The sequence below is a fragment of the Protopterus annectens genome, chromosome 10.part0, assembly GCF_019279795.1.
Source record: "Protopterus annectens isolate FY-2018-M chromosome 10.part0, PAN1.0, whole genome shotgun sequence".
Taxonomy (NCBI): domain Eukaryota; kingdom Metazoa; phylum Chordata; order Ceratodontiformes; family Protopteridae; genus Protopterus; species Protopterus annectens.
This window is the reverse complement of record NC_056744.1, coordinates 700,677,771-700,696,234: the sequence shown is the minus strand read 5'-3', so window position 1 is coordinate 700,696,234 and position 18,464 is coordinate 700,677,771. Positions and strand designations below refer to the sequence as shown.

Below are 18,464 nucleotides of genomic sequence, written 5' to 3'. Positions count from 1 at the left end.
GTTTATTTTAGATGCGTGTTTATTTTAGGTATGTGATTTTGATTTTCAATTATAGATTTTAAAATAATATTTATAGATATGCCATTACCCACGGAATGCCAGATATAGTTACACTTGCCTGCTTACTGTCTGTGATAAGATATAGTATTACTGATTTATAGGGAGTTAGTTCCAAACTAATGTGTACAATCATAATAATATATACCAAGCCAACCTTATGCACCTGTAAGAATAACTAATTCCATGTTATGATCTGCTAAAATGATATATATATTAAGTCTTTTAGAAAGTATGATTGTTATACTCTTTTATTAACTATTCTAAGCATCTTTTTGCCTTCAAATGTTCAATTTAGATTTATATGTTAGTATTAAATCGTTTTTGGAGTGGTATGAGGGTGTAGTTGTGAATGCTGGGTGACACTTGGACTATTGAGGTTAGCATTTATGTCTCCCTGTTGCATAACTGTAACATTTATTTTATACAAAAATGTTTAACGACAGTATATTTGTATCTTTTACATTCGCAAATAAAATCATATCAGGGAGATGGGTGGTTAGGCATGGGTTGTAAGGTTAGGAGCATGGATGTCAGAACATCAGTTTTGATTATAGTTTATTTTTTATGTGTTAGAAAAGGACCTATCATTATATGGACCGTTCCTGGTGAAACTAGTATCTCTGTTGACCCTATTTTGTTTTTATTGTTATTTTTTGAACTTATAGTTAGATGATTAGGGTGAATTCTTGGAATGTAAATGGTCTTCAGGGCATTAAAAAAAAAGCTGGTTATGCACCTGATTTATCAAGACAAATCAAACATTATTTTTTTTTACAAGAGACGCATATGACAAATGACCAATGGGACAATATTAAAAAAAGAAATTGGATTAGACGGATTATATCAGCAGGGAGCAGCCTTGCATCAAAAGGTACAGCTATTTTAATTAAAAAGTCCTTCCCTGGAGAAGTGCTTGATACTAAATTTGATTTGAATGGAAGATGGTGTTTATTTACTTGCTCATACCCACAAATTAAGTCCCCGATTTTGTTTTTGAATGTGTATAGTCCATGTTCAAACCAACATTTGTTCATCCAGGAAATACATAATCTGCTACTTCCATACCATGATAATTTTTTCATTATTGGTGGCGACTGGAATGCTCTTACTGATCCATCAAATGATAGCTCGAATAAGAACAGAAAACAGCCCACCCAAACAACTGCTTCTATTCAAGATTTGATGAATAGTTTTAATTTAGTTGACCTTTTTTTAATATCGAGATTGACAGGGAGTCTAATAAATTCACTTTCTATTCGGCCTCACATAAGGTTTGGTCTAGGATTGATTATTACCTGATCTCAGATGCTTTCTCGACTAAAATTGCTAATTTTGCTCATGAGGCCAGATCTATAGCTGATCATTTGAATATATCACTTGGCATTAACCCTAACCAAAAATGCAATTATGACAGTAAGATTTTTCACTTGGTCACTAAATAGTAACATTCTGAAAAAATGACTTTTTGCAGGAGGTTAATGAATATCTAAAACACTGAGAAGCTGAATCATTGCTTTCCAATATCCCTTTAGATATACAATGGGCAGCGGCTAAAGCTGTCATTAGAGGAACACTCATCCAAAAAGCATCTTATTATAAAAAGAAAGAGAGTCTGTACATTAATAACCTCACAAAAGAGTTAAAAATAATTGACGCAGAACTGCAAAAAGATTTTTTTCCCCTGATTTGGAAATTAAACTTCACGGAATTCAGAAGGAAATATATTTCTTCTGCCAACAAAACTACTCTTTGACTGAATTAAAGCTTCTACATAGATACTCCGAATGGGCTCAAACTCCATCCAAGACTCTAGCAAGACTAATAAATATCAAAGAAGGACCAAACTATATAAAGGACATAAAGTACAAAGGGAAAATCCTGTATAGAAATAGTGACATTGTAAATTCATTTTTAGATATTTACACGGAAATCTACAATCCTAAAACTCGATTCCAAAAAGAACAATACAACAGACTTCCTCAATAAGCTTAATGTCCCAAAACTATATTCCACACAAATTACCCAGTTAAAAGCCTCTATAACACTAAATGAAATAACTGCAGCTATTAAAAAACTGAAACCAATAAGCCGCCAGGCCCTGATGGATTTACAGGTGAATTTTACAAAATGTTCTGCAGTAATCTTACAAAATCCTAATTAGCATGTATAATCATATCATATCAGAAGGGATTACGGACGAGTATATGAATAATTCCAAAACTATTTTCATCCCGAAACTGAACTCTGACAAATCAAACCCTCTTAACTATAGGCCTATTGCCCTTATATCTACCATTTTTGCAAATAGAATTCAGAAAGTGATGGCGTCAATTATTTCTCCAGAGCAATTGGGTTTTATAAAGCGAAGACAACTTTGTGATAATACTCTCACTTTGCATACATTATTAATGTTCCTTGAAAAGGATAATCATCCAAGATACGCTTTAACGTTAGATGCAACTAAGGCCTTTGATAATGTGGATCTCAACTTCTTATATGTAACAATGGAATACTTTAATTTCCCGGATATGGTCATTAATACTATTAGGATGATGTATAAAAATACCTCTACTTCCCTTTATATAACTAAAACATTATCAGATCCTATTAAAATTACAAATGGCACCAGACAGGGGTGTCCGCTATCACCCTATCTTTTTAACTTGTATCTTGAACCTTTTCTTATTTGGATCAAACAGATGACCTATCATCATATCCCAAAAATCTATAACATCGAAATAAAGTACTCGGCGTTTGCAGATGACCTTAACATTTACTTTGAGCTTCCAAACACAGACCTCCAGAAAATTCGAAACTCTATTGATCTCTTTTCTAAAGTTGCTAACTATAAGCTTAATCCTACCAAATCATCCTGTTTTCCTTTGAACCCTAAGAAGCATTTAGAATACTACTTCCCCCTTTCTGACATACCTCCTAAATATTCAATAAAGTATCTGGGTATAAACTTCATGCACTCTCATTAAGAACTTATGAAAACTAATCTTTATAAAGTTTGGGATCAAATAAACAATGATCTAACCAGATGGAAAAATATTAACCTTTCACTATTATCAAAATCTATTATCAAGATGAATATTCTATCTAGAATTCTTTTCCATTTAAACTCTGTTTTTCTTAATATTCCAAAAAACTTCTTTCGTAAAATGGAGACCACAATTTCTAAATTCTTATGGTTCCCTAAATCAACCACAATAGCATATAGGAAATTAACTATCCCAAAAGCTAAGGGTAGATTAAGTCTTCCAGATTTCAGTCTTTATTATCAAATAATTACTGCAAGTTGGTTAATAAAAATAGCCAGTTATGATCCGTATGACAAATCTTGGTCTCCAATATGGGTCAAGATCTGGTATAACTATATACGTTCATTCAAAATTAATCCTCAATCTATCCCCTTTCTCACAGCTGTTGGTGAATTTAACATTAAGTTTTTGCCTCTTCTAAAAAACAGAATTCTTATTTTTTATGATCTGATGAAATCCCTTAATTTGTAAAATACAAGTAATCTCCGTGGTATCCCCGAAGTCTCAAAACAACCCACTAAAGTGTAGTGGGTCTAAAAACAAAACAGTGTAAGAAAACTTCTCTGTGTGGAAGATTTTCAGTCCATATATTTCTAGTTAATCACTGTATATTAATCAGATCAGACAATAGTAGTAGAAGTAGCGAATGTAAACTCGTCAAGTCAAAAAAAGTCTGTGTACTTAATAAAGGATTTTAGACTGAAAACAGACTGCCTGCCTTGCTTGGATTACTTTCGAATACTTAGTAATGCTGTAGAATTATATATTTTCTATTATTACTTTTTGACGTTCGCTACTTCTACTACTATTGTCTGATCTGATTAATATACAGTGATTAACTAGAAATATATGGACTGAAAATCTTCCACACAGAGAAGTTTTCTTACACTGTTTAATTTGTAAAATACAATCCCCATTCTTCAACCCATACAACGGTATCCAAATTTAAAAATCAATAATAAAATGATTGACCTATCTAACTTTCCTATTATCAAGAAAGCTAAAGTCTGGCATTTTTATAGTGCAAAAAAATGCAGCAGAGGTTAAAACTTTATTTGGGGCTCCTAATAAATATGACCCTATTTTAAGACAACTCAGCTCACTTATAAAACAAAAATTCCTTAAATACAGAGTTATGGAACAAGATATTCAGTTAACACAATCAATCATCAATTCAATCTCCTTAAAAAACAAAATGATCTCACATACTTATAAACTTGTGTCATCCATTATACATAGTCATTCACTTTTATTTTCCAAATACTGGGATTCAATACAGGATGAAATCTCTAGCAAATCTAAGTATGAAGCAATCAGAAATACACTAAACTTGACCCCCTTCAAAAATCTAATTTACACACAGCTAATGATAAATAATAACTCTTACTACACCCCAGTTGTTTTACAAAAATTTGGATGTAATAAAAACTTAAGATGTCCTTTCTGCACTCTCCCTCACATTGACATAATACACATGTTCTGGAGTTGTAAGACCATCTATAAACTCTGGTGCTCCCTCAGAATTCAATTAAAAAATGGGGTATGAGAAAACTACATTTTCTTGGCAAACTATGATCCTTAATATTGTTCCTATTCAAATCAAAGGTATTCGCCATCATGTTCTTGTCTCAGTTTGTGCTCTCCTTAAATATTTCATTACTAAAAATTGGATCAACCCCTCAGCAATTTCATGGGAAAACTTTAAAGATATGGCAATAAAATATATATCAGTGCACAAAATGTGCACGAATAGCAAAAAGAAAAATAATTATTTTAAAAAATATTGGGAGAATCTCTTTGATCTAATCCGGAATAAGTAAAATCCAACAAAATTTTTTCTTATACATTTGCATTCCAAGCTGGATCCTTTTTGTACTAGGTACGGTCCAAAATTATTTGATAATGTAAACATTACACTTTACTAATTGTCTTATGTCATTTTATTCTGAGAGGTCCTCTGATATCCATGATGTAAATATATTGTAAATAGGTTTTTAGGACATGTACAGTTTTAAAATAGTTAATAGTTTATATTTTATATAATAGTATGTTATCTGATTAAAGTTACCTCCTCTTGGGAGGCCTGATTTCTATTTGTATTATGTTTTTCTGGGGCACTCTAGTGAATGTTTTACCCATTCAGGAGTAAGGTACTTGTTAGAATAACTGCTTGTCTATAAATCAAAACTTGTTGTTAACTGTTTGTATTAATTTAGAATGTAATTTATTTTCTTTTTCTTGGTTTGATGTACCTTACAAGTTCCTTATCTTGTATTTATTTTCATTTCTTTTTTGTAAAAGTTTTAAAACTAATAAAAATATTTTTGAAAAAAAAAATATTTGAACACTCTTTATGGAACTATATAGAAAAAATAAATATATCTACTTTTTCTGAAAATGAAAGAACTTTAATGCTTAAATCAGTTAATAACGCCATCTCCTATGTGGAAGATTTTCACATGGAAATTTATTCATAGGAGTTACATTACCCCTCATAAAATAGCGTTGATATCAGGAAATAGTAATCATAAATGTTGGAGGTGTGATGAAACATTGTGTGCAGACTGGGCACATATGTTCCTTGAGAGTAAAACTGTCATTCCCTTTTGGCAGGAGTTTAAGAATTTCACAAAGGCATTGTCGTCGGACAAATGCAAAATCTCAGACTCGTTGTTACTATTTAATGCACCAATACCAGTACATATCCCAAAGACACAAGTGCTTCTTTTCTGGTCCCTACTTGCAATTGCAAGAAAAATCATTACATCAAACTGGAAGAGCAAAAACTTCATTGCCTTCTCTGAAATCATTTTATTGGCCAAAACTGTATGTAATAGAGAGCTATCAACTCTAGCTTCAAGAACGACTAAAATAACACATAAACAATTATCTTGGATGAAACTTAAAAAATTATTGGACAAAATGTAATTAAACTAATGAAAGTATATTCATGTTATGGGCATTGTACAGAGTTGTTTTCATTTTAAATTGTTTAAATGATGTAAAAATCTTTTGTATTTTGTGAAAATCAATACAAAAATGTTTAAAAAAAAAGTTTTCATTCAGTCATGTTTCAACATACAGTATGTGTAATGCACTTATATTGTGTCATGTTTCCACATACAAAGTGCAATGCACCTATAGTGTATCATGCTCCTTCATTCAATGTGTACTGCACCTATAGTGTGCCATGGTCAAACATATAATGTGTAATGCAAGTATGGCATCATGTTCCAATCCACATACAATGTGTAATGCACCTAGTGTGCCATGTTCCCCTCATACAATGTGTAATGCACCTACTGTGTGCCATATTCCGTCATACAATGTGTAATGCACCTATAGTATCCCTTGTTCCCACACTCATGTCTCCACATAAGTGCCATACATACTTCCAGTATAGTAGAAAAAAGTAATTTCTGCAACATTACCTCATCCAATTAAACTCTCCTTTGGAAGCTCTACTAATAAAAAAAAGTATACTTTTAATAGAAATTTCTCATTACATTCTGAATTCTAATTGTCTATATTACTATAAATTACTATAAATGTATTTGTACACTGTTTCTGACAGAAAATACAGACTAGCTAGCAACTAACACCCAGACATAGTTTGTCTGAGTTAGGATTGGTAAGGATAGGTGTAAGAAGTGTAAAGGGCTGGAGTGGGAAGATTCGGTCCCTTGAGAAAGCTGAGAAAATGCCAGCTTCCACAGGGATCAGCCTCTTTTGAAGTTGAAATTCTCAGGACAGGAAAGCAGTATTGGAAAGGGAAACCTAGGTAAGTAGGTGAGGGGACAGTTTGAGACTAATTAGCTGCCCCTCCCACAGACTGAGTGGCCCCCGGGGAGGGGGGATATAGGGCTTATCAGCCATCTCTCCCTTGGCAGAGTGTAAGGTAGCCTTTATGTAAAATATATAGAAATGGAAAGAAATGTGAATATGGATAGAAATGGGACCTTGGTGTGACGCTGAATAGGTTTGAATACCAACAGTGCTGCTACTTTGTAGGGTTAGGAAATGATGCATATACTGATGCAAATAAAGTCTTCCTGAAAAATTCTGCCTTTGTGCACATCTCCTGAATTGACAATTGGCAAGCATTCTGCAAGTAAATACAAGGCTATGGCCATTTAACTCCAGTGAAGTGTCTTCATTATATGGCAATTGTTAATAACTGGAAATGTAATAGATGATGGAAAACATGGCTGTGGCCAGTAAACTCCACTGATGTGTCTGTGACATCATTGCATGACAATTGTTTATAAATGGAAATGCAGCAGATGATGGAAAGGTAAAATCAATGCACAAATCCTATATGTCAAAGGTAGAAAGGAATGTAAATGATATTCTGCTACTGTATTATTGTATATTGATGCTTCTAGCAAGGGGAGAATAGTCCCAGTCGCAGACAATGTGGATACTACTTACATGCAACTACTGACAGTATACAAAATGACTGACTAACTGCAATTGCTTCTGTTGCTCTGATTGTCTAAATGTATTGTTGCATAGCTTGTTTTTGTTGTATTTTATTTTTGCTTTGCTTTTCTACCCTGCATGGTTTGACTGCTGGACAATGATTAACTGCATTATCATTTAAACCTGTGCATTTCCTTTTTTTTCCTCCAAAGCATCCTTGCTCATTTGTTTGCAGTTGCTGTGAGTTATCTCATACTCACTTAAGTATAACACTGTCGGTGCATCCTACAAGAGAGTGAGAGAAGGTCAGATGGAGGGGCTGCATGGGGTACAAAAAAGTAGATTCTGTCCACTTACTACTGACTGATTCTACTAGCTGGTGAAAAACTTGTAACAATCAGTCCCTACTGAAGAAGTCTCTGTACCATCTGCTCTTATATCTTCTGTGGAACCAACTATGGTCAATATTTTTCATATTTAATTGGGTTTGGCCCACCAATACTGCATGATGCAGTTACCCTATTTGACAAAAAAAAATACTGAAAATGCAATTAAATGCAATGCATTGGTTTGTGTCACCTGATGTTTCAAAATGTTTACATCAAACAAGGAGGAAAGATGAAGACCATGATCTAGAAGTGTAAGAAGAATTTTCTCCTGAGTATCACATGCAGAAAAGGAGGGGTCTGCCTGTAGCAGGCCTTTAACAAAGAATGATTTCCTTTGAAAAAATTAACATCTAAGGAAGGAGATAGCAAAGGGTCCAAGACAGCCCTATGTTCCTTGAAACAAATGGTTATTTCTTGAGTACTTCCTGATGAGGCCCTAACTGCCGTGTATTTACAGACTCATCTTGTCCTCTTAGCAGTCATAATACCATGGATTTGGCCTTATCAGCATTTAGTGTGCTGCTTTCCTGACATCCACTCTGAAAGGAGGTCTTGATGTACATGATTTACAACAGTTTATGGTCATGGACTAGACCTAGTAAGGACATCATCTTCAAACTGACAGACCATGCATTCAAGAGGACCACAGGTAAGACCAGAGTTCATAAAGATGGAGTTCAAACATCCCATACATAATGCTGTTTACCAGGACTTTTGCTATATAGCTTTTCAGGCATCTGATGGACCAGTGCTAAACACAACTCTTTAAAATAGTACCCTCTTTTAACATCAAAGCCTGCAGATGTGATTTCTGCAGTTCAATTAATCAATCAATAAATAAACAGTTTATCAAAAGTTGTACAAAAAATATCAAAACTCCATGTATTCCTTTTAACTTTTTTTTTTTTTTGCATGGAGCAAGCCCCCTGAACCCCCAATGTGGGGCTGTACTCTTACACCCACACAACTTGCATGTACTAACTTCAAGACGGATGTTCATTGGATTAAGGAAAATACTGAAAAGCACTACCATTTCAGACTTAGTGCACAGACTACTTTGTTATTGTTTACTGAAATTTGTGTTGTAGAGATACCAAGACCTTTCCTGAGGTGTACATGTTAGTTATTGCTCATCTGATCAAACAGTTTAGCAGACACTGTAGTTACAATTGGTAATATTGGCATGGGAATTATAATAGCCTGTCATTCACCTTTAGTTATTTAGTTCAGGTCTTGTGAAGCTGAAACCGTAATCAAAGCAGGAAACCTAGCTTTTGTCCTATATTCCCCACGTGTATAATACAGCAGTCACAAAGAAGTAGAAATGTGAATTTGCCCCAAGAATCTACGTCTTCTCACAGAGGCATACTATGTGGAATCTTTTTGTCAACACTACCTCAGACCTAAGATCACTGTCATGTATTTGCCTTGATTCATGCACGACCCTGAGATGGCCTCATTCCCTGCTGAAATCCTTCTAAGAGATCAACTGCAGATATTGTCTGCTATCAGCTGCTAATTACAAATTTTAACAGCATACTGTCTGTATGCTCCTTCTACCATGATGGGTGGATAACTGTGTTTCCCACTTTCCAAGCTACTGGTTCCTTACCTAGCAAAATGTATCAGGAACTGTCTTATGACAGTATAATGATTCCATGTAAGTTACAGAAACATGTTCTCCCACATAGAACAAGTTAACAGATACTTAGATAACAAAGAGTACTTGACCTTAAATCAAATCAGTCACATAAGAAAATATCAGTGGCTATAAAATATACAAGATAACTACTTCACTTGTTCAGATCATTAAACATGATGGAATGTTTAAACTGTGATGGAAATTTGATTTACATATATAACTGACAAAGAACTTGCTTTCTTATAAGAAAGCAATAAGCAGCAGTGGTATGACATGTAGTAGTCATGAATCAGGAAGAAGGAACATTGCATTATATAATTTACAACCACTTATGGAATTTAATAAATGTAGGAATGATACTGTTTGCAAACATGGTTTTCTGGATAAGACAGCTGAGAGGTGGGCCTTAGAACATCACGTGTTTGACTTTACCCCTTGAAGTACTACGTACTTTGTATGTACATCCTTTTATTCTTTAAATTTATTTCATAGGCTCATAGAAAGTTACTAGGCTATTGGCCATGAGGCCCTTATAAGCCTAGCCAAGAATTTAACCCATTTATAGACAAATCAGCACCAGATACCCCTGTCCAGCAGGGACATGGGTGGAATCCCAGGGATGTATTTTCTATTTCCCATCCAGTTATCAAGGTTGCACTTAAAAAGGGGTAAAGAGGTACTCGGCTTGACGGGGAGAAGGAGTCTATTCCACAGATGGGGTAGTCTCGGGGATACAAATCTGTCCCGCCAACAAGTCTTACTGATGTCACAGACCAGGTTTAGTCTTCATGTGTGGGTTACTTGAGTGGAGCTTGACTTGCAGATATGTAGCAGTCCTAACATGGTGGGGTCCGAGATCGCCTTGTATGCCGGACAGAGGTCACCTCTGAGGAATCTGTATGAAACAGAGTAGAGGGATAGGGCTTTTAGCCTATCCATGTATGGTAGCCTTTTGAGGCCCTGGATTCTACTGGTGAGGAACTTCTGTGGTCTTTCCAGCTGCTGCATGTGCTTTATGAGGTACATGCCGAATGGGGCGTTGTACTCAATAATGGGCCTTATAAGGGAAGAATACAGGGATGTTATGACTTCCTTGTCCCTGGATGAGATACTCTTACTTATGATGTGGGCCATGTAGAAAGCTTTCCATACAACTGAAGCAACATGGTGTTCAAAAGTCAGGTTGCTAGCGATCAGGGTGCCCAAATCCCTCACGACTGACTGTGTGCTTAGGACATTGTTATTAATGTGATCATTTTTGGGGATGTCACTCTCCCCAAAGGGGATGATGACACATTTTTTTGTATTCAGCTTGAGGCCATGTTTCTGGTACCAGTTATTTGTTTGGGTGAGACTCTCTTGGAGGATGTCTACGTCACTAGTGGAACTGATGACCGCACCCAGTTTGCAGTCATTTGCAAATTTGGTCAGCCATAGCCCACTGGTTTTGGCCTGTACCTCAGAAAAGTATATCCCAAATTACAGAGGCCCCAAGACCGAACCCTGGGGTATGCCACTCGATACGGGTCTACTGCTTGAGGTGGCTTCCCCTACTTTAACTAAGTGGGTTCTATCAGTGAGCCAGTTAGCTACCCATCTGGTAACATATGGATTGATGCCTAGATGACAGAGTTTATCTATTATGCCCGAATGGGGAATAGTGTCAAAGGTCAAGGTAGACGGTGTACACTGCCTTCCCCTAGTCCATGGCTTTGGTGACTGTCTCAAAAAAGTCGAACAAATTTAACAGACATGACCTCCCCTTGACGAAGCCAAACTGTATAGGATCGAGTGTTTGGAGGTTGCCAATGTCCTTGTTAATGAGGTCCATGATAATCCGTTCCATGGCCTTGCAGATCAGGATAGTTAGGCTGATGGGTCTATAATTTCCCAGATAGGTGGACACTCCACCTTTGTGTAAAGGGATGATAGTGGCTGTCCTCCACTCAGCTGGTACAAAGCCGGTACTCAGGCTTTGGTTGAATAGGACACCTAATGGTGCTGCAAGTCCCTAACCAAGTTCATGTAGGATGCAGCCTGGGATGTTGTCAGGTCCCATGGAGGCTGTATTTTTTGCCTTTGAGAGAACAATGATGACCTGATCTGCTAGATATAAGGGGAAGGGGCAGGTACTGGGAATGTGCTCATTTACTGATGGGGCGGACAGAGGGGTGAAATTTTCACTGAATCTGTCAGCCAGAAGGTTTGTTATATCCACGGCATTTGTATATGTGATGTCCTTGACCAACAGTTCTGAACAGATCTGGGTACTACCTTTGAGATTACAGATGTATGTGAAGAAGGCCTTATGATTATCTCTAGCAGATGTGGCAAATTTGGACTTAAAGTTTGCTTTGCAGGATTTCACTTGTGCTCTTATTTGCTTGTTTAGGCTAAGGAGAGATTGCTTCCAACTGGGCACCTGCTCCTTCTTGGTCCTGGACAGCATTTTTTTTCTTTTGTTATAGAGTTTATTTATTGCAGATGTCCACCAGGCAGGTTTACTCTTCCTTGCGGAGGATGACTTAGTCCTGTCAGGTATTCCTGATTCCATGCATCTATATGTTTGTATAGTAATTTGGTATAGTTTTGGATACTGGTGCCAGTTCATAGAGAGGGGGAGGGGGCTGGGAAGCTGTTTATACCATCCCTCGGGGGGCTGTAATCAGCTTTGGAGAAGCTTTTTTGTTTGACCCCAACTAGAGGGTGGTCGGGGGAGATGGTGACTTCAAACGTGACTGCTTTATGGTTGGATCTTACAAGGGAGGATGATACTGCAGGTATTCTGCAGTGGTTACTCCTGTTGGTTAATACCAAGTCCAGTATATTATCACCTCTTGTGGGGGTACTGTTTAGCTGTTCCAAAGCATTTGCATTGACAAAATCGAGGAATCCATGGGCATTTGTGTTCTGGCATGAGTAGTTCTTCCAGTCTATGTTTGGGTAGTTAAAGTCACCCAGGATCAGGGTAAAGGTTGAAACTTGATACATTCAAAGAGGTCTAAATAGGCAGTTTGGGCATCTTTTGCTAACCAGGTAAGTAAACTTTTCTACCTCAGACCCATTTCAGCCATGATCAGGGCCAAAACAGCAGGGTTAAATGCAGTATATGTGAATAGTTTATTGCAACCAATCAATCATCATGCATTAGGGAGATTATAGGTATGGGGAATACCCAAAAGAGAAGCCAAGGAGATATACGGAGAATATGCAAAACTCCACAAAGTGATGGAAGACAGGAATGAACCCCAACCCTTGACCTGAAAGATTGAGATCTCACTGACTGACTATGCTTCACAAAAACACATTGGGGGACAGACTGTATGGAGTGGAAGATAAACCCCATTTTACCATAATCCTATTTCAGTAAATATATCCTGTTAGAAGATGTTATTCACGGAGGGACAGACTGTGTGGGGAAGAAGATGGGATGTAGCTGTGTTTACCTATTGTAACAAGAAACTAAAGAATTAGAACTCAAGAATACTATACGAGGTATAATGAAACACAAAATAATGAAATTCGACCATACTTTTTTTTTTATAAGTTAAATTCTTTGGTCCTCAAATAACCACAGAGCACAAAGGGGGAAGATCAAGATGCAGCCAGCTGAAGTAAATGGAATAGCTCAAATATTTAAACTTAACAATGTGCTTCCTAAAGACTTGACAATATCAATCTGTTGTTCATTATTTTTAAATAAAAAAATACATTGTTAAAGTGTATATGGATTTAGGACAATTATATATGTGCAAAAGCAACTACTTCTCAGAAAAATAATTATCACATTTTTCATTTGTAAACAATTTTTAAACTGTTCTTAGTCAAAGGAGGTGTACCGCAGCAGAAGTGTATTCTTCGAGAAGTGTTCACACATGAAAGGAAAAGAAATTGTTTTCTGTAGCATTTTATGGAACAAAATAAGACAAAACTTTTATTATGGCTTTCATAACTATTCCTTTATTGTTACAATTTGACAGCATAAATGTAGTTTTTCTGCCTTTAGATTCACTTCATGATAGGTATACATATTACCTTTTCATTAGGGGTGGCAGTAAGCACAGAATATTTTATTTCAGTTAAGGTGGACAGACCAGGACACAAAGCCTCATTTTCACCTATTACACTGTCACAAAACAAAAGTAGTAAGTGATGTAGAAGTTATACAACAGAACTAGTATACTGCAGCAGTACAATCAAAATGCAACTGAAATTATATATATGTATGTATGTATATATATATATATATATATATATATATATATATATATATCCAGAAAGCTTCATATAGGTAATATATGAAGGTGAGTCTTATGATGAGACCTGAACTAGTGAAAAATGAGAAGACACCTGATGTTCAGCTGAATTGCAATCCACTGATTATTCCAATGTAAGAGAATTCCTAGGGATAGGGGCAGGGTTAAAGTTAACACATATTGATAACCCTCTGCCCACCTTAGTAATGCATTTGAACTCTAACCCTAACCTGAATCTTAAATAAAAACAAAAACATCTTTCCCATAACAGTATCACTATATAAATCAGCTCAGATACTCACCATGTACACACAGTAAAGCTAACCCCTAACCTAACCCTATCACTAAATACTCACAATCATAACACTTAGTCTATACCCACTCCTAACCCTTACTCTAACACACACATGCATCCCACTTACCTATTTCTTTGAAACATGCACTTGAGAAAACATACATAATATAAACCAGACATTCAACAAAAAAACACTGTACTTCAGTTCGTTGGCCTGAAACGCCTGTACTGAAATGCATGAAATATTGCTCAATCAAGATAACACTGTTAACCTTCTTAATATTTAATCTTAGAAGAGCAATATATGTCCGTTTTATAGTTTTTTTTCCACCCAAGATCTTTTTCTTGTACTTTCCATAGTAAAAGGTCAAACCAAGCCACATCAGCCATTAGAAACTAATACTACAAAGTTAGACTGGTTTATAACAAACAATTTTATCTACCATTTTCTACAAGGTCACAAACAGAAATGTTAATAAAACATAAATATGTTTATTTATAGTAATGTCTTTCGGCTTTTCCTGGTTAGGGGTCGCCACAGCGGAACTCCAGTCCGCTAATGATTGGCAGTGGATTTTTACGGTGCCGAGTTGCCATCCTGACGCCCATCCTTCAAAGAAGGCACACCCATTCATGCAAGCACCTACCTGCATGTCTTTAACATCACTCAACCGTGTTGAGGACATGCAGACTCCACACAGAAGGCGCTCCAGAAGAGAATCGAATGGGAGAACCTCTTGCTGTGAGGCGACAATGCTAACAGCTGCACCACCGCACCCAAATATGTTTATTTATAATTACACCAAAATAACACTCTACGAAAACGATGACTTCAAGTATTTTAAATGTCTATAACAGGAAAAGAAGGGCATTAAATGAATAATTTATGATGCACTTTCCATTGTCTTTGATGCAAAAGCTAAGGAAAAAAATGAACACAGGATTCTTTCCTGAAAATTTCACCAGAAAAATATAGACCATTTCAAGGGGAACACTCTTTCTGCCTGCTGATCAAAATAGGACAAAATAATCAGAAGTAAAGGGGACAATCCTTAATAAAGGTGGTCAGGTGTTGCAGGATTAAGCAGCACACCATTTAAAATTACAAATTATGGGATGCAATCATCAAGGGTTTCAGAAAAGTTGATGATCTACTTCGTTTTTTCAGAAAAGAGAAGTAATAAATAATTGCAGCATTTCTCAGGACAAGTTTTCACAGATTTTTGACACCTGATTTTATATAATATAAATAAGTTTATAATTCTTAAGTTAAATATATTGTAAAGATATCGCTATCAGAAATATTCTTTCTGTTAATACTATCAACTAGGCTTGAAATTGTAAATGCATTTTAGAAACCCTTATGCTGGTAAAAATAAACATTATGAACAATTGTAATTGAAAGCAGAAAGAGAACACTAACAGAGCACATTTCGTAATAAATTCTAGTGCTACAAAATGTCACATTATCAAATAAACATTTTCCTGCCTAACTATTAGCTACAAAAGAAATGTTCTCTTTAGCTGACATAAAAGGAATAGATAGGATCACAAATGCATGGTTGAACATGAATATAGAAAGAAAAGAAATGACATAAGGGAACAAGCATATCTTCATTAATTCCTACCTGAATTGAGCTGAAATCACCAGATGCACATGCTCCGAGTATTGCAGATCCCACTAAAACAGACTCAACCTCTCTGGACAAGACAACGGGCATGCCTATAACAAAAACAGTTACACGACTGTTAAAATAGCTGTAAAGTCATAATGACGAAGTCCATGCTTCATCCAACATACTGGCAACATTAATTCACTTATAATAAAAAGAAATGAGTTTATTCACTATCAGGCACAAAATAGCTAAACATCAGTATTGAAAGACAATGTAACATCAGTGCATTAAGAAACCCACCGTGTACTCATTCACAGCGGTAGCACCTATCATGTCAAACAATACCTAGAGACATACACTGCAGAACTTCCTTAATTCCTGAATGTGTCATTTGCAAACAAATATAATTCATTGTAATTAGTAAATAATTTGAACTCTTTGTGGTACCAGTGCAGGTGCCATATCACTGGGCTCTGAAACTATTTCATTTTCAAAAGATGTCAACTCATCTACATTTAAAAAGCCATCTCCAGTTTTATAATTATTTTATTTGCTTTTGTTTATCAGGAAGGACTGACTGTGTTCGACATAAAACCCTTTTCAGCACAGACCCAGGGAAAAAAGCATCAAAACTGTACAATCATTAAAATAGTCATATAACAATGGAAACCAGTCAAATTATATACAGTTCAAAAAGAGATCTATATAGAAACAGTTTTCTAGTAGCATCGAGTTTACTTGGAAAATACATTTACTTCAGTATGGGTCCTAAGCATAGTGAATCAGTTTTCTGAGTAATCTCTTCATAGGAAACAGTAAAAAGGTGGTTAAAGTGGACCATTACTTTAGGATGGAAGTATTGTAAGAAATAGTTTTGGTTGATTTTTTTTATTATTATGGGAGGAATTATTTGTATAGTCCAAATTAGAAATGAATGCACCCCAAAAGTATGGCTGTACTGAATTCAGCTGACATTGCAGTCCTCCTCCTGGGTTTGATGCACAGTAGCATGCAAAGTGCATTAAGCAGTAGTTGAAATGTATTTCATCCTGGCAAACTGGTTCCTCTGACCTTTACGGGATTAGGGGATGCCCATTAAACAGATCAATCATAAAAATTAACCAATTAAAAAACTGTATTCACGTAAGTAAAGATTAAAGAGAAACATGAGAAAATACATACAACTTTAAGACAATAAAAACCTAAATGAAAATTATAAAATAACATTTCAACCCAATTCTGACTTTACACATCTAGCTGTAACAGTTTTACATTTCATGACTAACAATGCTCCTTTAAACTCTAAGACATGTTTAACTTTCCTAATACCCTGAATATTAGGAGAAACTCATAGTAAGAGTAAAGCTTTTAAACCAGAATGAGAGCCTGTATAACATTCCATACAATGTGTTGCAACAGGGCTATTAAGGCTTCACCTATTAGTATACCTCAAATGTTAGTGTAGTCTAAGTTTATATTGTCTTTTAGCTTCCCTTGTACATGCAAAGCCACAAGGACAAGTCAAAGCACAGACCATCTGCTTACTAGTGTGGTTACTAGTACAAGCAAAATTCCCATCAGTATGAAAAGAACAACCACTGATAGTACATATTCCTCTAATGGTATAACCAGCTACATTAGAACAGGAACAGGGGATAATCTCACTGCTGACAAAAAGAGTAGAGGTAATATCTAATAACGGTCTTATAGCAAAACAATGGACTAAACAGTCTACAATATGTAAATTTGTAAATGCAAACTTAGGCAAAGTTGATAAGAAAAATGTTTAAACGTTGGATGGACCCAGCACTAACCCTCCAACATCATATCCAAGTTACCAAATCAAGATAGCAAATTACTGTTGTGGGCTATGAAAATCTCAACACTTTCTGGCCCCCAACGCCAGGAACACAACAGCTAAGGATATCCTACCTCCTCAGATTGAATAGTGCCTTCCCATAGTTGCATCCACCTCCAATACACACCTCGCCACTTTTCAAACAACAACAAATAACAGATGTAAAGTTTAGCAGCCTTTCACTCAAACAAGAACATCAGTGCATTACACTACAAAACTCAGAGTGGTTACCCATTTCACACAGTACAACATTCCTCCTAGGCTCACTGATATTTAAACTTCCCCAACTACCTATCTCCATAGGGGTTCCCCAAGGATCCATCCTTGGACCCCTACTCTTCTCTGTTTTCACCAATAATCTAGCCTCTGCCACCAAACATGGCACACTCATACAATACGCAGATGACTCAACCATCATCTGCTCAGCCCAGTCCCTACCCAAACTGCAAAAAGTCACACAAGAAGCCTTTTCCTCTGTTGAAACTTGGTTATCCGATACCCAATTAATACTCAACCCAAACAAAACTAAACTACTCATCTTCCAACCCACCAAACATACTCAAAACAACAACAACTCTCACTTTAACATCAAAGCAAAAGACAACACCACTATATACCCAACTGAACACACCAAATTGCTAGGAGTGGAAATAGACAATAAACTATAATTTGACATTCACATATCCTTGACCATAAAAAAAGTCCACAATAAACTAGGAGCGCTATACAGAAATAAGCAACTTCTCACCAAAGCAGCAAAGATTTCAATAGTAAATTCCCACCTTATCTCCACCCTACTTTATGCCTGTCCAATATATACCAACCTAAGGCAATGTGATTTAAACAAGCTAGAGACCTGCTACAACAAAATCGCCAAATTTG

General features: G+C 35.9%; 1 protein-coding gene across 3 annotated transcripts in view; it reads right to left on the bottom strand.

The window, feature by feature from the left end:
* The window catches only part of FGGY (FGGY carbohydrate kinase domain containing), a 2,391,991-nt gene that overhangs the window by 514,300 nt on the left and 1,859,227 nt on the right, over positions 1 to 18,464 (bottom strand). For all 3 annotated transcript variants that reach the window (XM_044085530.1, XM_044085531.1, XM_044085532.1), the window contains one exon: positions 15,737 to 15,831. In XM_044085530.1, the coding sequence (XP_043941465.1) occupies positions 15,737 to 15,831 (95 nt within the window). The remainder of the gene's footprint in view (positions 1 to 15,736; positions 15,832 to 18,464) is intronic.